The sequence below is a fragment of the Pseudophryne corroboree genome, chromosome 8, assembly GCF_028390025.1.
Source record: "Pseudophryne corroboree isolate aPseCor3 chromosome 8, aPseCor3.hap2, whole genome shotgun sequence".
NCBI lineage: Eukaryota > Metazoa > Chordata > Amphibia > Anura > Myobatrachidae > Pseudophryne > Pseudophryne corroboree.
The window spans coordinates 9,164,348-9,191,269 of record NC_086451.1 but is presented as its reverse complement, the minus strand read 5'-3'; the positions used below and the strand labels follow the sequence as shown (position 1 = coordinate 9,191,269).

The 26,922-nt window shown below is 52.7% G+C and overlaps 1 protein-coding gene across 1 annotated transcript; it reads right to left on the bottom strand.

Moving 5' to 3' along the window:
- Positions 1-150: 150 nt before the first annotated feature.
- On the bottom strand, positions 151-24,984 carry ZBTB34 (zinc finger and BTB domain containing 34). Its single transcript, XM_063935878.1, has 2 exons — positions 24,825-24,984; positions 151-7,018 (listed from the first exon to the last, which is right to left on the bottom strand). Exon 2 carries the CDS (start codon positions 6,996-6,998, stop codon positions 5,529-5,531), a length of 1,470 nt encoding a protein of 489 aa, XP_063791948.1. The 5' UTR covers positions 6,999-7,018; positions 24,825-24,984; the 3' UTR covers positions 151-5,528.
- Positions 24,985-26,922: the final 1,938 nt, after the last annotated feature.

Sequence of the window (26,922 nt, the reverse complement as noted above, 5' to 3'; positions counted from 1 at the left end):
ACAAAGCACTCCACACCCGATTTGCTGTAGCAGCATTTTTATTTACAAACAAACAGCAATCCCCATTTACTTTATACCATTTAAAAAAAAAAAAAAAGCAGTTTTACAAGCCAAAGTCATCCGACCAAAATTAAGCAGCACTGAAAGTCATATCACAAATCTTAAAAATAAAAATACAAGAGTAAAATATCATTTGAATAAATATTTTAAAAGTCATGCTATAAAATAATCCTTAATGGCAAGTTATTAGTTGTTACAGCATATTTCGTAGCGAGCTTGAGATACTTCATACAGAAGTGTGGAGGTGTGAGGTTACTGGTTTATATTGCAAGTTAGCGCCTCCTGGTACCGGCCTGTACGCTGGCCCCGGAGGCGCTAATAACACGGACGTCATTCAGAAGATTTGCATATTTATTGACCCCCGGGGAGAGACCCTCTAACGATGCAATATCCCCCATCACATTACAGGAGCCCTGTTGTACAATTTATATCATATAATGACCGTTTCCGTATCGCTCAGTATCACAGATCTGGATTGCTGTGCTGACGCCATCTGCAAACAATACCCACGTCACCCTAATCCACCAGAATAAAAGTCTTCACTTTCAGAATCACTTCATTATCCATATAAGACAAGTTTATAGCATACGCTGGCCATGTTTAACTATCCAATCAGAGCTCTTTAAAGTAGGCGCAAACCAATACATTGTGACATAAATGCACATTGTAAGGAATAACGCACCGCCTGTGTAACATATAGATTCATGTGACTTATATAGAAGCGGTTGCCTTTATATAGTCACAATACAACAGTAACATCATACATATAATATGTATACGCACAGTACGTGGTGTGTGATCCCTTATTATACGAGGCCAATCCTGGCGACCCCTCTGCGGACTATCTGCTCATCGTGCCTAAAGGACAGGAACGCAGCCTGGAGACCACGCCAGCATCGGTTATAATTCACAGGAACAGCCCCATAATTACGTCTTCTCCCCAAACGGTCCAAATATCCAACATTCTGAATGACTTGATACGGAACATCGCTGTTCACTCTCTTAGTTATATGAAATATATGGTTTTTATCAACTGACATTATATAAAGAATTTACACACAAGTAAAATCTCCAAATACTTTTTTTTTATTATATATAAAATTTAATAAATAATCCTGACCAGTCAAAAAAGCACCATTAAAAGGGGAAGGTTCCCTTAGAAAATAGATTAGGGGTTGCATATTTGAGTCCCTTTCGGTGGGTTCTGTTTTGAGAAAACCCTTAAAATAATGACACTAACTATATCACAGTCTATATATATATATATTTATAAAAATGAAAAGAAAAAAAAAAAGGAATTAAATATGTCTTTAAGTAAAGCTCGTGTGATATAGCATTATCCGCAGCCCTTGGTTTGGGTGTTTCTTCCTGCGTTACAAATTAGCCACACCTTTTAAAAAACAAATAACTAAATCTGGGATTTGGCATTGAGCGGCTTTTGCTGCGGAGGTGACTTGTTGCGTGTAATCCGCATGGGTGGGAGTGCAACGGAGACCGGAGGTTCGGAACTGGAATACCACGGATAGTGTATTTACAAAACAGTCCGTATACCTATACACAAAGCCGCCGCCGCACGATGCAGAATATCGCAGCGTTCAGGAACATTAGAAACTAACAAACTATATAACGAGAAGAGCATAAACGTCTGATTTCACAGTCTGTCATTACAGGTTAAATATGTCTATTTGTTTTAAGACACGAAAAGGAAAAAACTAAAAAAAGTATTATTTCACATTTCTTTAAATGTAAAGTAGCTTGAGGTGAGGCTTGAGGGGGTCTGGCGGCTGGAAAAGGGCGCGGGGTGTGCGCTTATTGTGTCGTAGGTGTAACAGTGGTGCAGCAACGTATTACTGGACAGAATGATTTGTGCGCCGGAAGGTCCGGTTGTTACGCTCGGCAGATGACCGTACTGCTGTAAGAACGCCTATTCATTTATAAGCTAGAAATGATTACCGGCTCTCAGGAAATTAATAGGTCGAGTAATGAATCCGCTGCGCCCTACTCCGCGGTTGCACCTTAAACTGAAAACCCTACCGTGGCAAGGCACAATATGATCTATCTGCGAGAGTCAGCCGCCACATTTACTATACACCGGAGCTACCGCAGGTGTAACAAGTCACACACATCACTGACGGGGTAACTATGCTGTTACTGTATTATAGTTGTGGTGAGGTTACGCTGCAGTCCCCGTAGAAATAGCCAGTCAGTGCAGGGCTGGAGCCGAGCACACGTGGATATGCGCAGACGCCGTGGGGAGGTAGGTTCAGAGGGAATCTGAGGAAAAATGGCTTCACAGAGAGGGTAGTGGATAAGCGGAACAGCCTACCGTCAGAGGTGGTAGAGGCTAATACAGTACAGCAATTTAAACTCTGTTGGAACAGGCATAAGGATATCCTCCCAAAGACCCAAGGAACAAACAGGGCTGCAGTTGCCAAAAAGAGAAATGAAAAAAGGGCAGACCAGATGGGCCAAAGTGGTTCTTATCTGCCGTCAATGTAACACCAGGGGGAGAGGAAGAGGAAACCTTGTGCACAGAGAAGCTTCAGGAGAAAATAACGTATCACTAAGTAACAAACAGTTCTGCATTATGGCTTAAATACCTTTCTTACAACAGCTGGCTCAAGGAATGGGTAGGATAAAAGTTCTCGCAGGAAAGCCATTGTGTAACTAGAGGTTCTATGTGTGGCCACGCAGCTGCGTACGTCTGTCAATGCATGACGGACCTCCCGCTGTTACGCTACGGCCTGTGGGATGTCACTGCACAGAGAGGCTCATTTGCGGAGACAGGAACACACGGGATATACAGTAAGACCTACGAGGTTTATCTGGAGTTAAAGAAGAAAAAAAACGCTGATTCCAGCAGTTTTCACATTTGTATAAATACACAGCTGTAAAGGTTAGATCAGTAAGCGGCACCCTAGGAGAGACGTTCGCAGGATTACAGGCGCGTTCTCTCTCGGAAAGCATTGGCGTATTAGCAGAGGAGGTTCCATGTGTCCAAACCGCAGGAAAGACCAGCACTCAGGGCCGTGCGTGTGAGTACTACTCTAGTGTCTATTCATAAAGGGTACAGTCCATGGAAGTGAGAGGAGGAGAAATGACCCCTGCTGCTATCCGTACAGTGGACAGTCACACGGATAAACACCGCAAGGGGAGAGACGGCACCGATGTGACACATAGCAGGGATTTCACACTCTTAGTGTTTTAAAAAACAAAATGCTTTGGCTCCCTCGGCTACAGGCTGCCGTCAGACTAAAACCCTGGCTGTGGGGTCCGTGTTTAGCGATTGCACGCACATTATTTCAGCCTATAACAGCAGCCGTTGCATTGTGTGTAGTGCGCCGTACGTGTAGTGTGAGAAGACCCTGCGTGACGTTTGTGCTGCAGCTTGATAGTACAGGGGAAGAGAGATTCCTTCCTAATTGTGTTTAATACACAACCACTAAATTCCTCGTGGGGCGAGTTATGGAGCAATTCTAAAAAAAAAAACTAAAGAAAAAAAACTACAATTCAATTTTATTTTACTTTTTTAAACATTTCTGCTGCATCATCGTCATAATATTCGGAATCCCCCTAGTAGCAGAAAGCTATGGACACAAGAAAACACAACAGGAGGACTGAGGGTCAAATCTTGGAGGAGACCAGTAGAGAACACGTATGGGGGATTTAATTCCCCTAACCGGGCGTTCTCTGCTTTCCATAACCATTACACGTGTCACTGAACAAAACAAAACTACGCCCAACAAGTGGCTTGGGCCTATGGAGTAGTATATGGCGGACGGATGGACACCGGGAGAATTGCCCTGCCTCTGGCAAAACATGTTGCCCCTTATGGACCCTATCCCAGCCTGCAGTGTAATAATCCGGTAGCTTGGCAAAAAGTAGTATCTGTACAGTATAAATGTAATGTAGCCAGGAACAAACGTAGAACTAAAAAAAAAACAACCCAAAACATTATAATTCAGCACCACAAACCGCAGCTCGGCCTGCCGGCGACAGAACGAAACATTTTCAGCAACATCCAATTAGACGTTTGGCATGTGAATCGCGCTGTGTGACGAGAGGCAGACTGCGAAGAGCTCACTTCACAGGAAATAAAGACAATCCCCTCAAATAGGGCCCCGGTTACTGCCGAGCGTTTGAAGTTCAGACTTCAATCGTACATTCGTTTCTCTACACAATATAACTTTATATGATTATGAACAGCTGTCATTATGACCAGTGACAGCACCGCACTTTCATCCTTTACAAGGCAGTTTGGCCAACAAGGGTGGGGAGTGGGGTGGAGGACCGATATTCTAAAAACATGATCACAATTCCTGATTTAGCTATAGGCGTTCACGAATGGGTCACATAGCAACGTCCTTACAGATGATGCAAGACTCCAAGGGGTTGATTCAATTCGTCAACTTATGAATAGCGCCCGACGCTATTCAATTCAGCTGCTAGTTACCCGCAATTGTCGGGAATTCTTCTCTCATCCCCGGGGGATGAGAGAAGAAACCCGACAAAAGTGCTGCCTCGCGGCCGGCGCGAGGCTGATTCTGTCGGGAATCAGCCTCGCGCCGGGGAGTTAAGTCGGAGAATGCTCGTTCTCCCGACAATTCAACCTGTTTAGTCGGCGAGAACGGGCCATCGCAGACTTAACTGGAGCTGAATTGAATAGCGTCGGGAGCTAATTCCCGGCGCTATTCATAAGTTGCCGAATTGAATCGACCCCCAAGTTCACAATTTATGCACCAAAAAGATCTATTTGCTTTGGTGGCTTTATATAATGGTGAAACTGTATCGGTTATGTGTTGAATGGTGATATCACACATTTTAGCACAACCTGCACAATATGGGTTCCTGCCAGGCGGAGCTGTAACACCACAGAAGTGACCGGAATAGGTCCAGCAGTATTTGGTGTTGCTCAGCCATATAACCTACTGAATCCCGTCCATATGCACTAATACTGCAAGTAACCTGTATATTTGGAAGTGTAGAAATGACAGTAGACGGCCAGACACTGCCTCTACGTCTACCCTTACAGCACAGCTATTCATAAACCATAGAGATAGATAGAATTTCTCATTTAATAAACACTTTCATTACGATAAAAACAATCATTCACCAAATGACCAAATAAAAAACCCAGGAACCCTCACTTTTTGCCTCTAGATATATATATGCTTCTTCAGGAGTGCAACTGTACCCTGTCTCCTTTAAAAAAAGCAATAAAAACAGGACAAAATGATATATATAAAAAAAAAAAAAAAAAAAGAACCCCGATGTAAAACAAGTACATTTAGTGTATCATCCAGATATTTTATAAAGTCTTTGTATTAGCAAGAAGCATTCCCACAAAACAAAGCATCAGGGAGCGGCTTCTGCTGTACTAAAGAGAGATTACCAAATAAGCAGTAAGTAGTAAAAATAGGCATTAACGTTTCCGTGTGCTTTGTACAGTGTGCCGCGGCACCTAGGTGTTATTCGGGCGTGGTCGCCACTGTGTGAATTTCAATATTGGAGTCCAGGTTCACTTCTGACCCCGAAGCGTCGTTTTGGTCTACGTAGCCCTCTGTTCTTTCCGGCGATTCTATCCGGCTCCTCACCTCCGCCACGCCGGGGTGGTTTTTTCGTAAATGCTGATTCAGGGTGCCCTGGAAAGGGAAGCACTTGCCGCACACTTCGCAGCGGAAAGGCTTGTCATCCGTATGCCCCCGGATGTGGTATTCCAGCTGGTCTTTGCGCGTGTATTTCTTCCCGCAGAACCGGCACACGAACGGCGTGATTCCCATGTGTAGCCGCATGTGGCGGTCCAGGCTCCCTTTTTGGTTGAAGGTCTTGCCGCAGTAGATGCAGATGAGCCTCTCGCTGTAGGGATGCCAGTAACCCCGCGTGCTCCTCTCCCGGGGGCTGCTCTCGTAACTTGGCGCACTCACCACCGTTTCGTTTTCAGGGCTCTGAATGACGTTGTGAACCTCGGCGGTTAGCGCCGGCGATCTCTTCGGCCGCGCCCGGCCACCTCGGTAGCAGCTAAGCATGGACCTGGAAGGGCTGGAGGTGCTTATGCTACTGTACGGCTCAGAGAGGTTGGTAGTTTGGGAAGCAGCTTGAGAATATGAATACGCATGTTGCAATACAGACCCGTAGGTGCCTACATTCACCGTCACCACTTGTTCACCGTCAACTAATTCAGTGTGGTAACCATCATCACCCAACGAGGAGCTGTCTGAGCAACTTGGCCGATCGGATTTTTCCGCCTTTACTTTGACTTCAGCAGACTGGCTCTCCCGCACCACGTCACCGTGTTCCGGATCTCCTTCTACCTGAATTTCGTGTTCTGAAATGCTACCGCTACTGCCTCTGTCCGACTGACCCTCTTCCTGAGGACGGCTCCTTGCGCCTTTGTTAGCGATCCCATCTAGCTTTAAGTCATTGCCTATGATCGACTGCCGCACCTGCCCGCTGTAAGGGGGAGATATATCTACCGGGTTGGCGAAGTAACTGTCGTCTTTGACTCCGTTGTGGTTGATCTGGCTCTCTTCTCCACCGGCTCCTACCACGTTGATTTTTGAGTGGATGCTCTCCAGGATGTGAGTGCACTTGTCGATGACGCACTGCATTTGCAGAAAGCTGGCCGCCGTTAGGAAGCTGACGACATCCTTGAGCTGTACGGACATTCTTCCAGTGTAGCAGAACGACAGCAGTTGTTCAAAGACGTTGGGGTTTTTGATGACCGATATGGATAAGCCACTCATGGTGCTTAGTGCCGAGTGGTCGCGGAAGTACGGGGAGCTGGCAGCGAGGACTGCCTTGTGTGCGCGGAACGGCTGGCCCTGAATGTGGACGATGATGTCACACAGCTTCCCTTGCAGACGCAGTTCATTCAGCTGGCTCAGGACTGTGCTGCTGTACTCTGGCACATCGAACTGGATGAAGCTGTTGCTGTCCATCTTGTCTGCTGCTCGGGTTTCTGCAAGAGGAGAACACTGTCAGTATGGCTGATAAATAACTACGCTTCTCGTACAGCTAAACAACTTACAATGGCTGCTCAGAAATGGAGTATATCAGTTTAAAAGAAGCCTCATATTAACTTTGTGCTACCCCATCCTCACTAACACATCACCCATCTCCTGATATACTCTGTGCTGCTGGGGACCCTGCTCCTCCCACTATATAATTCTCAGTCTGTGGCTTCCTGCTGCCTCCATTCCCCTCCTCACATCATGTCACTGCTCCTGTCACATGCAGCCCTGTCCTCACTAACACATCACTCATCTCCTGATATACTCTGTGCTGCTGGGGACCCTGCTCCTTCCACTATATAACTCTCAGTCTGTGGCTTCCTGCTGCCTCCATTCCCCTCCTCATATCATGTCACTGCCCGTTACATGCAGCCCTGTCCTCACTGACACATCACTCATCTCCTGATATACTCTGTGCTGCTGGGGACCCTGCTCCTTCCACTATATATCTCTGTGGCTTCCTGCTGCCTGCATTCCCCTCCTCACATCATGTCACTGCCCCTGTCACATGCAGCCCTGTCCTCACTGACACATCACTCATCTCCTGATATACTTTGTGCTGCTGGGGACCCTGCTCATCCCACTATATAACTCTCAGTCTGTGGCTTCCTGCTGCCTCCATTCCCCTCCTCAGTCTGTGGCTTCCTGCTGCCTCCATTCCCCTCCTCACATCATGTCACTGCCCCTGTCACATGCAGCCCTGTCCTCACTGACACATCACTCATCTCCTGATATACTCTGTGCTGCTGGGGACCCTGCTCCTCCCACTATATAACTCTCAGTCTGTGGCTTCCTGCTGCCTCCATTTCCCTCCTCACATCATGTCACTGCCCCTGTCACATGCAGCCCTGTCCTCACTGACACATCTCCTGATACACTCTGTGCTGCTGGGGACCCTGCTCCTTGCACTATATAACTCTCAGTCTGTGACTTCCTGCTGCCTCCATTCCCCTCCTCACACCATGTCACTGCCCCTGTCACATGCAGCCCTGTCCTCACTGGCACATCACTCATCTCCTGATATACTCTGTGCTGCTGGGGGGAACTGCTCCTTCCACTATATAACTCTCAGTCTGTGACTTCCTGCTGCCTCCATTCCCCTCCTCACATCATGTCACTGCCCCTGTCACATGCAGCCCTGTCCTCACTGACACATCACCCATCTCCTGATATACTCTGTGCTGCTGGGGACCCTGCTCCTCCCACTATATAACTCTCAGTCTGTGGCTTCCTGCTGCCTCCATTCCCCTCCTCACATCATGTCACTGCCCCAGTCACATCCCTCATCTCCTGATATACTCTGTGCTGCTGGGGACCCTGCTCCTCCCACTATATAACTCTCAGTTTGTGGCTCAGGATCCTACATGTATACTGGGTGATACAGGTGCAGTGCGGGCTCAGGATCCTACATGTATACTGGGTGATACAGGTGCAGTGCAGGCTAAGGATCCTACATGTATACTGGGTGATACAGGTGCAGTGCAGGCTCAGGATCCTACATGTATACTGGGGGATACAGGTGCAGTGCAGGCTCAGGATCCTACATGTATACTGGGTGATACAGGTGCAGTGCGGGCTCAGGATCCTACATGTATACTGGGTGATACAGGTGCAGTGCGGGCTCAGGATCCTACATGTATACTGGGTGATACAGGTGCAGTGCGGGCTCAGGATCCTACATGTATACTGGGTGATACAGGTGCAGTGCGGGCTCAGGATCCTACATGTATACTGGGTGATACAGGTGCAGTGCGGGCTCAGGATCCTACATGTATACTTGGGGATACAGGTGCAGTGCGGGCTCAGGATCCTACATGTACACTGGGTGATACAGGTGCAGTGCGGGCTCAGGATCCTACATGTACACTGGGTGATACAGGTGCAGTGCGGGCTCAGGATCCTACATGTATACTGGGTGATACAGGTGCAGTGCGGGCTCAGGATCCTACATGTATACTGGGTGATACAGGTACAGTGCGGGCTCATCATCCTACATGTATACTTGGGGATACAGGTGCAGTGCGGGCTCAGGATCCTACATGTACACTGGGTGATACAGGTGCAGTGCGGGCTCAGGATCCTACATGTACACTGGGTGATACAGGTGCAGTGCGGGCTCAAGATCCTACATGTATACTGGGGGATACAGGTACAGTGCGGGCTCATCATCCTACATGTATACTTGGGGATACAGGTGCAGTGCGGGCTCAGGATCCTACATGTATACTGGGGGATACAGGTGCAGTGCAGGCTCAGGATCCTTCATGTACACTGGGTGATACAGGTGCAGTGCGGGCTCAGGAGGATCCTACATGTATACTGGGGGATACAGGTGCAGTGCGGGCTCAGGATCCTACATGTATACTGGGGGATACAGGTCCAGTGCGGGCTCAGGATCCTACATGTATACTGGGTGATACAGGTGCAGTGCGGGCTCAGGATCCTACATGTATACTGGGGGATACAGGTGCAGTGCAGGCTCAGGATGCTTCATGTACACTGGGGGATACAGGTGCAGTGCGGGCTCAGGAGGATCCTACATGTATACTGGGGGATACAGGTGCAGTGCGGGCTCAGGATCCTACATGTATACTGGGTGATACAGGTGCAGTGCGGGCTCAGGATCCTACATGTATACTGGGGGATACAGGTGCAGTGCGGGCTCAGGATCCTACATGTACACTGGGTGATACAGGTGCAGTGCGGGCTCAGGATCCTACATGTACACTGGGTGATACAGGTGCAGTGCGGGCTCAAGATCCTACATGTATACTGGGGGATACAGGTACAGTGCGGGCTCATCATCCTACATGTATACTTGGGGATACAGGTGCAGTGCGGGCTCAGGATCCTACATGTATACTGGGGGATACAGGTGCAGTGCGGGCTCAGGATCCTACATGTATACTGGGTGATACAGGTGCAGTGCAGGCTCAGGATCCTACATGTATACTGGGTGATACAGGTGCAGTGCGGGCTCAGGATCCTACATGTATACCGGGGGATACAGGTGCAGTGCGGGCTCAGGATCCTACATGTACACTGGGGGATACAGGTGCAGTGCGGGCTCAGGATCCTACATGTACACTGGGGGATACAGGTGCAGTGCGGGCTCAGGATCCTACATGTATACTGGGGGATACAGGTCCAGTGCGGGCTCAGGATCCTACATGTATAGTGGGGGATACAGGTGCAGTGCGGGCTCAGGATCCTACATGTATACTGGGGGATACAGGTGCAGTGCGGGCTCAGGATCCTACATGTATACTGGGGGATACAGGTGCAGTGCGGGCTCAGGATCCTACATGTATACTGGGTGATACAGGTGCAGTGCGGGCTCAGGATCCTACATGTATACTGGGTGATACAGGTGCAGTGCGGGCTCAGGATCCTACATGTATACTGGGTGATACAGGTGCAGTGCGGGCTCAGGATCCTACATGTATACTGGGTGATACAGGTGCAGTGCGGGCTCAGGATCCTACATGTATACTGGGGGATACAGGTGCAGTGCAGGCTCAGGATCCTACATGTATACTGGGTGATACAGGTGCAGTGCAGGCTCAGGATCCTACATGTATACTGGGTGATACAGGTGCAGTGCGGGCTCAGGATCCTACATGTATACTGGGTGATACAGGTGCAGTGCAGGCTCAGGATCCTACATGTATACTGGGGGATACAGGTGCAGTGCAGGCTCAGGATCCTACATGTATACTGGGTGATACAGGTGCAGTGCAGGCTCAGGATCCTACATGTATACCGGGGGATTCAGGTGCAGTGCGGGCTCAGGATCCTATATGTATACTGGGTGATACAGGTACAGTGCGGGCTCAGGATCCTACACGTATACTGGGTGATATAGGTGCAGTGCAGGCTCAGGATCCTACATGTATACTGGGTGATACAGGTACAGTGCGGGCTCAGGATCCTACACGTATACTGGGTGATATAGGTGCAGTGCAGGGGAGGCAGTGTGGACGTTAATCTGTGGGAATGAAATATCATACTGTAGATAATAATGAAACACATTTCTGCTATAATGTTCACCACCCCTTCACATCAGAGCCAGAGAAACACGACATCCTGTGCAAACCACACACAGGGGCAGGTGTTTTAAGCCTGGAGAACTGATAAGTGGAAGGTGATAACGCACCAACCAATCAGCCCCTAACTGTCATGTTTCAAACCTACAATGATTGGCTGGTGCGTTATCACCGTCCACTTATCACTGCTTTATCATTTCTCCAGGCTTCATACATCTGCCCCATAGTTCTCTAGTCATTTTCTCAGTATAATCTTAATCCAAGGGGCCGTGTCAGTTCCCAGTTTGGTGATGACCCCCTTTAGCTGCCATAACGGAGCACCGTTGCCCACTGAGGGAAATGGCCTACGGTCTATACAATGAAGGGGGCACAGCTAAAAAACGGGCCACCCCGCCGACAAACCTTCTCTAGCACTGGTGTGTGAATAAGCCCCTATAAGAGGCAAGCAATCACTTCACCCCCCTCTTAGCATAATGTGTTGTGCCCAGATAACGCATTAGTACAGTGCTATGTATGAAGGGGCGCCAGCAGACACGGGTATATTATCAGGTAGATTAAAGGGAAGAGAATCAGACGAGGCAGCCCCTGCGCACCATTGTCAGATGATGGCGGACGAGCGCGGCAGAGAAATCTTATTAATATTCTGCACTGTCGGGAACGGTTATTGCATCCAGACACTAATCCTCATATAAATATTAGACTGGTGCCAATAATCTGCCATATGCTGGGAACGCCGACACTCGGAAGCGCAGGGAGACAATTAAATCAGCGCATTTGCTTCAGCACTTCTTCAGTAGGAAACAATAAGAAGTAATTGCCCCGGGGAATCTGTAACCGAGATGGAGTGTTCAGGAATCTCCGGGAGCTGTATGTAGGTTAGTGGGGAGGGGGGAGGCGCGCTGGAGACAGTCAGACATTCTCCCTGCATTAATGCATTAGCATAGATCTGAGGTGTCATGTTCATCGGCTGGGACGGAGGATCCTGCACATGTAACACAGCAGTACAGGCTCTGGGGTAGCACCAGGCAGGGGATTTGCCGTCTGAGACCATCAGGACACTCGTCTGCTTATACAAGATTGATAAATGACTGGAAGAACCTCTGTAAAGTGCAAAATAAGGGCATTAGGTGCCGAGTTAAAGTGCAAGCAGCCGTATTGTGCACTGTTCACCAGCACGCAGCATCTCAAATCACCAGGAGCAATGGGTGTCGCCCCCTTGTGATCACCTTTCGTGCATTTGGAGTCTGAATATTGCTTCCAATGACCCCCCTACCCCCCTAGAATGACCCATTGCAGCATATACAGTGCTTAGAGACTAGCGTAATACCAGGTAAAGTACTTACAAAGACTGCAAATCACTGAATGTGTGACGTACACCTAGAACATCGGCAAACAGCACATATAGCCTGAATACTGGGGAACAACGACCCCTAGCGCCATTTAAATGTTAACGTCACTCTGGGTTTATTTAAAGGACAGTCCGACTATTTCCCGTCTCCCATCTAACAGGCTGGTAACACATTCGCCATGAACACGACATAAATACATTTTCCCGAGGACAACCACTGCCAGATACGGCCTGCCCTATAGACGGAGGGAAGTCACAGGGGACTGTAGCTGCAGAAGAACAGACCCGGTCTCCAGGACACAGGACAGGGAAACTGCCCAAGATCTGAGTAGATGAGCGTAACATAAATGGATGTGTAAGTGGTGACGGACGCAATTAAGATCAGAATAGTCATCACGTGCTATGAGTCCGCCATCTCATCAACCCAACAAACCAGAGGCAAGACCACCCGGGTGGGATGCGAACAGCCGCCCCTCGCCGTGTACCTGAAACTCAGACACGGAGAATTGAGTAGAAGTTGTCGCTCCTCCGGTAGCCACAGGATGCAAGCAGATGCGGGCATTTTAAGGCAAGATGTTTATTGCTCAAAAGTCTTTAAAAAAGTCTAGACCCTTGCACAAGATGTCACAATCCTCTCCGGATGCTCAGAGGATACAGTCTCAGGGCTTGCAAGCAATCTTTTTACCCAGTTCTGGCACACAATACCACGTGGGGGGCCCACCCTGACCTCTAAGACTAGTACACACATCAGACAACGGTCTCAAAAATATAAATACAACTTACATTTCACAGTAACTGGTCAATTGCCTTCTTCCTTTAATACATTTACCACCCAGAATGAAAGTATCTATGTGATAGCAATAACCCTCACACGGTACGAGTCACCGGCCACAGTATATATAATACAAATGTAGCAACACAACATATGTACGAATGACTTATCCCAGACTACCTACATGACCAGTAAGGACTATTCTGCAGGACGTGGAATATACGCTTTGTGTCTGCAGTAAGTTATTGTTTAATGTGTTGCTAGCTGTAAATACTAGATGTCTTACACCCAGCTACGGTAATGCGGATTTCTGCGAGTCACGTGCTGGAACAGCCGCTCATGACATAAGGAATTAGAGCAAGGCACGACCCACACGCATGACACTTAGCCAGGAATACTCTGCCATAACCACTCAACGTGCATTTACACCAATAGTCCAAAATATATGTCATTACATGATTGATTACTCGAAAAAAAAAGGCTGCATGCTGTTACGCTTTGTGATTGATCCGCTCATGCAGTGGCCCCTCTCGATTGTGCCTTGTGATTGGTCGGCTTGCTCTTTTCCATTCAGACCTAGATATAAACTGGATTATCCCAGAATTACACCAACACATAGGGTTGTGATTCAGCGGCGTATATAGATGTGGCTGCTCCTTTTGCCGGTCGCCTGTCTGCAAATGCTGCTATAAAATCCTTCCCTGGTGTACAGGGATTGAGGCGCCATTACTATGTGACACGGTGTGAAGGGACCGCACGCTGCCAATAACACGCCTCGCTGCAGCAGAAGGACTTTACCCTCACCGACCTGTTTGATCAAATCAAACAGACTAGGTCAAAAATCAGCTCTTAATTCCTAGAAAGTTTTACGCCTTGTTTACCGTTAGTCCACGTGACCGCAGTTTATACTGCACCTTAGACCTTAGTTTGTATCCGTGGATCCTCTGAACACATTACTGTACAAGTAAGAAGGCCGGTGGATAAGTCGGGAGCCACCGGGGTCTCACACTTGGGTACACTTGCTCTGTGAGGCCGTCATCTGTTCCCTAACGCGGCCTTACAGCTTTGTCATCACATAGCTGAGATTTATAGATAGACAAATACCTCTATTATAAAGGAAATGTCACCCCTGGGCATTAACCCCTCACAGTGAGGGATCCCCCAGACCCGTATGACTAGGGAGATTGCTATTTCTCTCCCAGAGTCACCACCCTGTGCCACGGAACGGTCCTAGCACCAGAACATTCTATCTGTAGGGACCTGTTCTCTTATTCCGTCTGCGTACCAGCAGAGCTGGCGGAGCCACAGATTGTACAACCCACAGCGCACAATGGACGCAAGGCTCTTTAAACACAAGCTACTAAGGTTTAACAAAAAAAAAGGATTAGAGAAAGTGACATTATTTCAGTCTTAGGGGTCGATTCAATTCAGCAACAGTTGAATAGCCGGCGCTATTCAATACAGCGCCAAGTGACACTAATTGTCGGGAATTCTTCTCTCACTCCTGAGGGATGAGAGAGGAAATCCGACAAAAGTGCTGCCGCGCGGCCGGCGCGAGGCTGATTCTGTCGGGAATCAGCCTCGCGCCGGGGAGTTAAGTCGGAGAATGCCCGTTCTCCCGACAATTCAACCTGTTGTTAAGTCCGCGAGAACGGGCCTTCGCCGACTTAACTTGAGCTGAACTGAATAGCAACGGGAGCTAACTCCCGGCGCTATTCAACTGTTGCTGAATTGAATCGACCCCTTAATGTGGATGATTACAAGAGCCCAAGTACAGATAAGTACTGTAAGCTACAGAGACACTACATGCCCATTTCCGATCTGCTTATAATGACATTACGCAAATTACGTTTAGGCGGCCGCTGTGCAGCCTAACACAATCTGAGTAGCAATGCATGAAATGAATGTACGTACACGGTAGAGGTGTATTTAGTGGCAGCGTGTATTCCGGCAGGAGACTCACACTGGGCCAGTGTAACACAATAAGCCACAGCAGTGTGTCTGAGCAGTACCACCGACTACAATGTGCTTTTCATGCATTTTGTAACACAACCAACGCGCATCTCCAAATATCATTCCATATTCCGTATAGCCTAACACACAGCCAATTCACAAACCGCTACGCGTCCATATCCAGCAGTCGGCAATCCGTGCCAGTGAAATGGGCCTGGGGGCAAAAGGTGTCGCCAAAAATGTCGGGGGCAGAGGATGTCAACAAGCTTACCCAGAAGAGCGTGATATACACCACAGCCAAGCGTCACAGGCAGGTATTACCGGAATACTACAGCGTAGGCAGCTATATGGGTGTATGATTATACCATGGAAAGGAGAACACAGCCTGACAATGGCCCAGCGACCACACTCCAGCATCAGAACGCTTCAGACCGCTGTTACACAAAACTATACACAGTATATAAGATTGCTTTACTCTCCAAAATGGAGGGAAGGTGTTTAGGGACGACAGGGCGGGACTCTTGCATATGGGGAAAAAGGGGGGGTGGGGGATTTCAGAAGCCACGGAGGGCAGTTGGGGATTCGGAGTCCACACAATAGACAGTTAAGTTCAGGGGACTGTAACCTGAGAGCTCCTGCCTGCTGGGGAAACTCGGGGAATGCTAGTAGCTGGGGGGGGGGATAATAACCATGCTAAGCCCAACCAAAATACCAAAACACATTGGTGTTTCACATGTTGCTGAGCATCACCAAACAGGTTTTAGGGAACTAAGAGGTCTCTATGTACGAAGCCTTGGAGAGAGACAAAGTAGCAGCCAATCAGCTCCTAGCTGTCACGTCACAGGCTGTATTTGAAAATGAACGTTAAGAAGAGCTGGTTGGTTGATACTTTATCTCTCCCCAAGGCTAAGTACATAGACACCTTAATTAGTGAGGAACAGGGACATTACAACACTATGGGGGCAATGCAATTTGCGGTCACAATGTACAGCACTGAGTACAATGAGTGTACAGGGACAGCACATGGGGGCTGGTTTGATTGGGGTGGGGGATTGGATAGTCTAGGGTATATATGAGGGAGGAGGGGACAGCATAGGGGGAAGGGGTGTATATGAGGGGGAGAGGGGGGAGCAGCATGGAAGGGGTAGAGGGGACAGCATAGGGGGGAAGGAGGTATATGTGGGGGAGGGACAGCATAGGAGGAGTGGGGTGTATATGAGGGGGACAGAGGGCAGCATAGGAGGAAGGGGGTATATGTGGGGGAGGGGACAGCATAGGAGGAGGTGGGGTGTATATGAGGGGAAGGGGCAGCATAGGAGGAAGGGCGGTATATGTGGGGAGGGACAGCATAGGAGGAGTGGGGGTGTATATGAGGGGGAAGGGAAGCATAGGAGGAAAGGGGTATATGTGGGGGAGGGACAGCATAGGAGAGGGGGGTGTATATGAGGGGAAGGGGGCAGCATAGGAGGAAGTGGGTATATGAGGGAGAGGGGGGGCAGCATAGGGGGAAGGGGGGTATATGAGGGGGAGGGGGCAGCATAGAGGGGGGTATATGAGGGGAGCATAGGAGGAAGGGGGGTATATGAAGGGGATGGGGCAGCATAGGTGGAAGGGGGGTATATGAGAGGGGAGGGGGTATATGAGAGGCATAGGGGGCAGCATAGGGGAAGGGGTGTATTTGTGGGGGAGGGGGCAGACAGGGGTAGCGAGGGGGGTATGATGGGGTGGTGAGGGGGTATATGAGGGGAGGGGGCAGCATAGGAGGAAGGGGGTATATGAGGGGGAGGGGGCAGCATAGGAGGAAGTGGGGTATATGAGCGAGAGGGGGCAGCATAGGGGGAAGGGGGGGGATAGGGGGGAGGGGGGTATATGAGGGGGGTAGATGAGGGGGCAGCATAGGGGATCGAGGGGGTATATGAAGGGGATGGGGCAGCATATAGTGGAAGGGGGGGTATATGAGGGGGAGGGGTATATGAGAGGGAGGGGGTATATGAGAGGGAGGGGGTATATGAGAGGGAGGGGGCAGCATAGGGGGAAGGGGGGTATATGAGGGGGAGGGGGCAGCAGAGGGGGAAGGGGGGGTATATGAGGGGGAGGGGGGGAGCAGGGGGAAGGGGTGTATATGAGGGGGAGGGGCAGCATAGGAGGGAAGAGGGGTCATCATGAGGGAAGGGGTATGTGAAGGGAGGGGGAGCATAGGAGCATAGGAGGAAGGGGTTATATGAGGGAGGCGGGGCAGCATAGGGGGAAGGGGGGTGAGGGGGAGAAGCAGCATAGGAGGAAGGGGGGTATATGAGGGGGGAGAGGCAGCATAGGAGGAAGGGGGGGTATATGAGGGGGAGGAGCTGCATAGGAGGAAGGGGGGTATGAGGGGGAGGGGCAGCACAGGAGGAAGGGGGGGTATATGAGGGGGAGGGGCAGCCCAGGAGGAAGGGGGATGAGGGGGAGGGGCAGCACAGGAGGAAGGTGGGTATATGAGGGGGGAAGGGGCAGCACAGGGGGAAGGGGGGTATGGGAGGGGGCAGCATAGGGGGAAGGGGGGTATATGAGAGGGAAGCATAGGGGGAAGGGGGTATATGAGGGTGAGAGGCAGCATAGGAGGAAGGGGGTATATGAGGGGGAGAGGCAGCATAGGAGGAAGGGGGGTATATGAGGGGGAGGGGGCAGCATAGGAGGAAGGGGGGTATATGAAGGGTAGGGGTATGTGAAGGGGAGGGGGGAGCATAGGAGGAAGGGGTTATATGAGGGGAAGGGGGCAGCATAGGGGGAAGGGGGGTATATGAGGGGGAGAGGCATGCATAGGAGGAAGGGGGTATATGGGGGGGGGGGCGGCATAGGAGGAAGGGGGTATATGAGGGGGAGGGAGCAGCATAGGAGGAAGGGGGTATATGAGGGAGGGCAGCGTAGGGGGAGGGGGGTATATGAGAGGGAGGGGGCAGCATGTAGGGGAAAGGGGGGTCATGGGAGGGGGCAGCATAGGGGGGAAGGGGGGTATATGAGAGGGAAGCATAGGGGGAGAGGAGGTCTATGAGGGTGAGAGGCAGCATAGGAGGAAGGGGGTATATGAGGGGTGAGGGGGCAGCATAGGATGATTGGGGGTATAGGAGGAAGGGGGTATAGGAGGGGGAAGGGGCATCATAGGAGTAGGGGATATATGAGGGGGAGGGGGCAGCATTGGAGGAAGGGGGGTAATGTGAGGGGGAGGGGGCAGCATTGGAGGAAGGGGGGTGAGGGGTGCATCATAGGAGGAAGGGGGTATGTGAGGGGGAGGGGGCAGCATAGGAGGAAGGGGGGAGCATAGGGGGAGGGGTGGTATATGAGAGGGAGGGGGCAACATAGGGAGAAGGGGCAGCATAGGGGGGACGGGGTATATGAGAGGGAGGGGGCAGCATAGGGGGAAGGGGGGTATGTGAGGGGGAGGGGGCAGCATTGGAGGAAGGGGGGTATATGAGGGGTGCATCATAGGAGGAAGGGGGTATGTGAGGGTGAGAAGGCAGCATAGGAGGAAGGGGGGAGCATAGGGGGGAGGGGGGTATATGAGAGGGAGGGGGCAACATAGGGGGAAGGGGCAGCATAGGGGGACGGGGTATATGAGAGGGAGGGGGCAGCAAAGGGGGAAGGGAGGTATGGGAAGGGCAACATAGGAGGAAGGGGGGGCATATGAGAGGGAGGGGGCAGCATAGGGGGAGGGGGGTATATGAAAGGGAGGGGGCAGCATAGGGGGGAAAAGGTATGGGAGGAGGCAGCATAGGGGGAAGGAGGGTATGGGAGAGGGAAGCCTAGGGGGAAGGGGGGTATATGAGAGGGAGAGGCAGCCTAGGAGGAAGGAGGGTATATGAGGGGGAGGGGGCAGCATAGGAGGAAGGGGGGTATATGAGGGGGGAGAGGGCAGCATAGGAGGAAGGGGGTATGGGAGGGGGGCAGCATAGGAGGAAGGGATATGGGAAGGGGCAGCATAGGGGGAGGGGGTATATGAGGGGGAGGGTGCAACATAGGGGGAAGGGGCAGCATAGGGGGAGGGGGGAAGGGGCAGCATAGGGGGAGGGGGGCAGCATAGGGGGAAGGGGGTATGGGAGGACGCAGCATAGGGGGAAGGGGGGTATGGGAAGGGCAACATAGGGGGAAGGGGGTATATGAGAGGGAAGCATAGGGGGAAGGGGGTATATGAGGGGGAAGGGGCAGCATAGGAGGTATATGAGGGGGCAGCATAGGAGGAAAGGGGTATATGAGGGGGAGGGGGCAGCATAGGAGGAAGGGAGGTATGGGAGGAGGCAGCATAGGGGGGGGGGGAGGGTCAGCATAGGGGGAGGGGGTATATGAGGGGGAAGGGGCAGCATAGGGGGAGGGGGTATATGAGCGGGAAGGGGCAGTATTGAGGGAGGGGGTATATGAGGGGGAAGGGGGCAGCATAGGGGAGGGGGTATATGAGCGGGAAGGGGGCAGTATTGAGGGAGGGGGTATATGAGGGGGGAGGGGGGTAGCATAGGGGGAGGGGGTATATGAGAGGGAGGAAGGCAGCATAGGGGGAGGGGGGTATATGAGAAGGAGGGGGGCAGCAAAGCGGGATGGGGGAGGCAGCATAGGGGTATGGGAGGGGGGCGGCATAGGGGTATGGGAGGGGGCGGCATAGGGGGTATGGGAGGGGGCGGCATAGGGGTATGGGAGGGGGCGGCATAGGGGGAAGGGGGGTATGGGAGGGGGCGGCATAGGGGGAAGGGGGGTATGGGAGGGGGCGGCATAGGGGGAAGGGGGGGTATGGGAGGGGGCGGCGAAGGGGGGTATGGGAGGAGGGGGCGGCATAGGGGGGTATGGGAGGGGGCGGCATAGGGGGGAAGGGGGGTATGGGAGGGGGCGGCATAGGGGGGAAGGGGGGTATGGGAGGGGGGCGGCATAGGGGGAAGGGGGGGTATGGAGAGGGGGCGGCATTGGGGGAAGGGGGGTATGGGAGGGGGCGGCATTGGGGGAAGGGGGGGGTATATGGGAGGGAAGCATAGGGGGAAGGGGGGTATATGGGAGGGAAGCATAGGGGGAAGGGGGGTATATGGGAGGGAAGCATAGGGGGAAGGGGGGGTATATGGGAGGGAAGCATAGGGGGAAGGGGGGGTATATGGGAGGGAAGCATAGGGGGAAGGGGGGTATATGGGAGGGAAGCATAGGGGGAAGAAGGTATATGAGGGGGAAGGGGGTATATGAGGGGGAGAGGCAGCATAGGAGGAAGGAGGGTATATGTGGGAGAGTGGGCAGCAAAGGAGGAAGGGGGTATATGAGGAGGAAGGTGGCAGCATAGGAGGAAGGGGGGTATATGAGGGGGAGGGGGCAGCATAGGAGAAAGGGTATATGAGGGGGAGGGGGGCAGCATAGGAGGAAGGGGGGTATATGAGGAGGAGGGGACAGCATAGGAGGAAGGGGGGTATATGAGGAGGAAGGGGGGCAGCATAGGAGGAAGGGGGTATATGAGGAGGAGGGGACAGCATAGGAGGAAGGGGGGGGTATATGAGGGGGAGGGGGCAGCATAGGAGGAAGGGGGGGTATATGAGGGGGGAGGGGGCAGCATAGGAGGAAGGGGGGTATATGAGGGGGAGGGGGCAGCATAGGAGGAAAAGAGGTATATGAGGGGGAGGGGGCAGCATAATAGGAAGGGGGGTATATGAAGGGGAAGAGGCAGCATAGGAGGAAGGGGGTATATGAGGAGGAAGGGGGGTATGTGAGGGGGAGGGGGCAGCATTGGAGGAAGGGGGGTATATGAGGGGTGCATCATAGGAGGAAGGGGGTATGTGAGGGGGAGGGGGCAGCATAGGAGGAAGGGGGGAGCATAGGGGGAGGGGGGTATATGAGAGGGAGGGGGCAACATAGGGAGAAGGGGCAGCATAGGGGGACGGGGGTATATGAGAGGGAGGGGGCAGCATAGGGGGAAGGGGGGTATGTGAGGGGGAGGGGGCAGCATTGGAGGAAGGGGGGTATATGAGGGGTGCATCATAGGAGGAAGGGGGTATGTGAGGGTGAGAAGGCAGCATAGGAGGAAGGGGGGAGCATAGGGGGAGGGGGGTATATGAGAGGGAGGGGGCAACATAGGGGGAAGGGGCAGCATAGGGGGACGGGGTATATGAGAGGGAGGGGGGCAGCAAAGGGGGAAGGGAGGTATGGAAGGGCAACATAGGAGGAAGGGGGGGCATATGAGAGGGAGGGGGCAGCATAGGGGGAGGGGGGTATATGAAAGGGAGGGGGCAGCATAGGGGGAAAAGGTATGGGAGGAGGCAGCATAGGGGGAAGGAGGGTATGGGAGAGGGAAGCCTAGGGGGAAGGGGGGTATATGAGAGGGAGAGGCAGCCTAGGAGGAAGGAGGGTATATGAAGGGGGAGGGGGCAGCATAGGAGGAAGGGGGGTATATGAGGGGGAGAGGGCAGCATAGGAGGAAGGGGGGTATGGGAGGGGGCAGCATAGGAGGAAGGGATATGGGAAGGGGCAGCATAGGGGGAGGGGGGTATATGAGGGGGAGGGTGCAACATAGGGGGAAGGGGCAGCATAGGGGGAGGGGGAAGGGGCAGCATAGGGGGAGGGGGGCAGCATAGGGGGAAGGGGGTATGGGAGGACGCAGCATAGGGGGAAGGGGGGTATGGGAAGGGCAACATAGGGGGAAGGGGGTATATGAGAGGGAAGCATAGGGGGAAGGGGGTATATGAGGGGGAAGGGGCAGCATAGGAGGTATATGAGGGGGCAGCATAGGAGGAAAGGGGTATATGAGGGGGAGAGGGGGCAGCATAGGAGGAAGGGAGGTATGGGAGGAGGCAGCATAGGGGGGGGGGAGGGTCAGCATAGGGGGAGGGGGTATATGAGGGGGAAGGGGCAGCATAGGGGGAAGGGGGGTATATGAGCGGGAAGGGGCAGGTATTGAGGGAGGGGGTATATGAGGGGGAAGGGGCAGCATAGGGGAGGGGGGTATATGAGCGGGAAGGGGCAGTATTGAGGGAGGGGGTATATGAGGGGGAGGGGGTAGCATAGGGGGAGGGGGTATATGAGAGGGAGGAGGCAGCATAGGGGGAGGGGGGTATATGAGAAGGAGGGGCAGCAAAGCGGGATGGGGGAGGCAGCATAGGGGTATGGGAGGGGGGCGGCATAGGGGTATGGGAGGGGGGCGGCATAGGGGTATGGGAGGGGGGCGGCATAGGGGGAAGGGGGGTATGGGAGGGGGCGGCATAGGGGGAAGGGGGGTATGGGAGGGGGCGGCATAGGGGGAAGGGGGGTATGGGAAGGGGGCGGCGAAGGGGGGTATGGGAGGGGGCGGCATAGGGGGGGTATGGGAGGGGGCGGCATAGGGGGAAGGGGGGTATGGGAGGGGGCGGCATAGGGGGAAGGGGGGTATGGGAGGGGGCGGCATAGGGGGAAGGGGGGTATGGGAGGGGGCGGCATTGGGGGAAGGGGGGTATGGGAGGGTGGGCGGCATTGGGGGAAGGGGGGTATGGGAGGGGGCGGCATTGGGGGAAGGGGGGGGTATATGGGAGGGAAGCATAGGGGGAAGGGGTGGGTATATGGGAGGGAAGCATAGGGGGAAGGGGGGTATATGGGAGGGAAGCATAGGGGGGAAGGGGGGTATATGGGAGGGAAGCATAGGGGGAAGGGGGGTATATGGGAGGGAAGCATAGGGGGAAGGGGGGGTATATGGGAGGGAAGCATAGGGGGAAGAAGGTATATGAGGGGGAAGGGGGTATATGAGGGGGAGAGGCAGCATAGGAGGAAGGAGGGTATATGTGGGAGAGTGGGCAGCAAAGGAGGAAGGGGGGTATATGAGGAGGAAGGTGGCAGCATAGGAGGAAGGGGGGTATATGAGGGGGAGGGGGCAGCATAGGAGAAAGGGTATATGAGGGGGAGGGGGCAGCATAGGAGGAAGGGGGGTATATGAGGAGGAGGGGACAGCATAGGAGGAAGGGGGGGTATATGAGGAGGAAGGGGGCAGCATAGGAGGAAGGGGGTATATGAGGAGGAGGGACAGCATAGGAGGAAGGGGGGGGTATATGAGGGGGAGGGGGGCAGCATAGGAGGAAGGGGGGGGTATATGAGGGGGAGGGGGCAGCATAGGAGGAAGGGGGGTATATGAGGGGGAGGGGGCAGCATAGGAGGAAAAGAGGTATATGAGGGGGAGGGGGCAGCATAATAGGAAGGGGGGTATATGAAGGGGAAGAGGCAGCATAGGAGGAAGGGGGTATATGAGGAGGAAGGGGGTATATGAGGGGGCAGCATTGGAGGAAGGGTGTATGGGAGGGGGCAGCATAGGAGGAAAGGGGTATGGGAGGGGGCAGCATAGGGGGAGGGGGCAACGTAGGGGGAGGGGGGGTACATGAGAGGGAGGGGGGTACATGAGAGGGAGGGGGGTACATGAGAGGGAGGGGGAAACATAGGGGGATGGGACAGCATGGGGGGAGGGCGCAGCATAGGGGGGAGGGGGGTACATGAGAGGGAGGGGGGTACATGAGAGGGAGGGGGTACATGAGAGGGAGGGGGGTACATGAGGGAGGGGGAAACATAGGGGGATGGGGCAGCAAGGGGGGGAGGGCGCAGCATAGGGGAGGGGGTATATGAGGGGGAGGGGGGTATATGAGGGGGAGGGGGTATATGAGGGGGGAGGGGCAGCATTGGAAGAAGGAGGTATATGAGGGGGAGGAGACAGCATAGGAGGAAGGGGGTACATGTGGGGGAGGGGGGTAGCATAGGGGGAGGTGGTATATGAGCGGGAAGGGGCAGCATAGGGGGAAGGGGGGTATATATAGGGGGAAGGGGGTATATGAAGGGGAGGGGGCAGCATAGGGGGGAGGGGGGTATGGAGGGGGGAGGGGTAATATGAGGGGAGGGTAATATGAAGGGGAGGGGGAGTAATATGAAGGGGTTTCACAGAACAGAGGGGTGGGGATGAGGGGGTATATGAGGGGGGAGGGGCAGCATTGGAAGGAGGAGGTATATGAGGGGAGGAGGCAGCATAGGAGGAAGGGGGTATATGTGGGGAAGGGGGTATATGTGGGGAAGGGGGTAGCATAGGGGGGGTATCTGAGGGGGAAGGGACAGTATAGAAGGGGGCAGCATAGGGGGATGGGGGTATATATAGGGGGAAGGGGGATATATATAGGGGAGAGGGGGTGTATATATAGGGGAGAGGGGGTATATGTAGGGGAGGGGGGGTGTATGTAGGGGAGGGGGCAGCATAGGGGGGAGGGGGGGAATATGAGGGGGTTTCACAGCATAGAGCGGTGGGGATGAAGAGGAGGGAACAGCATGGAGGGGGGATATATGAGGGGGAGGGGGGATATATGAGGGGGAGGGGGGATATATGAGGGGGTAGCGGCAGCACAGAGGGGTGGGGATGAGGGAACAGCATGGAGGGGGTATATGGGGGAGGGGGTATATGAGGGGGGAGGGGGTATATGAGGGTGCAGGGACAGAGCGGGGTGAGGGGGCAGGAGACGGCAAGGGATAGAACGGGTAGAAGAAGCGTGAGATGGGGGCCCGGGCAGCTCGGCGCTGTGGCCGGGGGGGAAGGGGACGTAGGCGGTGACCGGGAGGGCGGGGTGAGCGCTGCACTCCCCGGAGTAATAGGGAGCCTCTGTGCGGGCGGCGAGCTGGGGAATGAGGGGGGATCCGGGTCTCACCTGCCGGGGATGAGCCGCCTCTCTCCTCCTCACATAGCTCCGGAGGCTCCGGCCTGGGCCTAGCGCGACGCTCCGCTCTCCTCAGCTGCCGGAAACGCTCTCAGGCCGCGCCCAGCGCACACTTCCGGGTCGGCGTCTCCTCTAGGCCACGCCCAGCGCCGCGCGTCACCACAAGCCACATAGGAAGAGTTTTTTTTGCCCATTTTCAAACAACTTTATTGACAGCCACCTAAAGCGTCCAGTGTCCATTTCCTCTGTTCATATAGGAGGTGCAGCAGCTGCCACCTCTGTATAAGTGCACAGATAATTCTCCTGTTCCTCTCTGGCTATGGCTTCTTCCTGTTTCTGGAACTAGTTATGGGAATTATAAATTGTGTGACAGAAGGTGGCGGTGCGTTGACCCCTGACTAACCCTACAAAAATAATGGACAGCGTATAACCCTATGCGGGCCACTTACACCCTAATGCTGATGCTTCAGTTATGTCCTTGCCAGACGTTCTTACTCTACGTCACACCCAACCATGCTGGTGTCCACCAGGGATCTACCGTAGAGACCTGGGCCCACCAATCTGGCTGCATAGAGTTGGCGATCTTCCAATCTGACCCAGGCAAGGCGGCCGACGACAACTCGGGAAGCTAATTATACAAAACTGTTCTACCATAAGTCTCCAGGGCCAGGCCCGGCGCGGAATGTCACCTCATACTGCAATAATATATAGTACCGAACATTTTAGTATTATAAATAATATAACCAGATGCCCGCCCATTTCTAACCTTTAACGAGTCTTAATACACCGTCTCCTCTAGGGACTCCCTCTTACTATCTCGTTAACGTCCTCCGCTCCGATGCTAAAATCTTGTTTTAGATAATGGCCTGTAACCTATTCCCCTGGCTTCTTACAGATAACCAGTCAGGCTTTGTTCCTGGGCGCCATTCAGTCCGTTCATTCCACGCGGCAATGCGGTGGGCAACGCCATCATAAAACCCTATAGGCTTCCTTTCGCGTTTCCCCCCTGCCAGGGATCCAATCATATCGCTCGTAGCACACCCCGCGGCGTGTGCGTCACTCGACACATGCACAGAAGGTTTCGCAGGTCCCAAACCCGGTTGTCCATCTATCGCAAAGGACAGTTCTTACAGGGAGATTAGTCCTTTGTGATTTTCTTCAAGCAAAATGCGTTCATATGTGACATTGTGATTGTGGTGACTGATGGAATGCATCTCATGAAAATGCAATCCGTCATGCATCCCGGCCTCTCTCTCTTTCTCTCCACTTTATCTCTCTCTAAGCGTTGATACATATGCCTCTGTGTCTTGCACACACTACCTCTCTTCTCTCCCAGAGTATTTATTTTAGTATTTATAATGCTTTTTGCTGTCCAAAACATGTTAAACAGAAACCATTGTTGGAGACCATCTAACCTACCATCAGGGGTACTGTATCCTATGTACTCATTTTGTGAACCCTTCAGAATTTTCTATATTTCTGCCGAACTTTGGCCTAAAACTACCTCAGACTGTCACATAAGTCCTACAACAAGAGAACCAAATCAAACAAATTAGACAAAACAATTAGACGTGCTCATATTTTTATTGAGGAACATGACAGGTATTTTCAATCTATGGGATGGCAATCAGGAGTGAGTGGACAACCTGTCTTTTTAAAAGACCTGGGATCTATCAAAGTCTGATGTTCACAACACGTTTGTGTAAGTGTATCATGCCACAATCATAGGAGATTTCTGAGGACCTCCAAAGAAGAATTATTGATGCTATCAGGTAGAAAAGGTTACAAAACCATCTCTTAAGGGCTGTAACACACACTCCGGTTTTTCCCGGATGGCAAAAAGCCGGACAAACTTTGTCCGGCTTTTTGCCATCCGGGAGAAACCGTGAGAGTCTGTCAGACAGGACGGCTTTGAGCCGTGTGTGATGCTGTGTGCATGCGCAGCATTAGACACGGCTTGGGAAAAAAACGTTGTGTGTGAAAGCTCCCCTTCACACACACGGTTTACTGGCTGCAAAGACGGCCAGGCGCCCGCCCGGCAGCCGGACCTTCCAGTGGTGAGACCCGGCTGCAACCCGGCAGCCGTGCC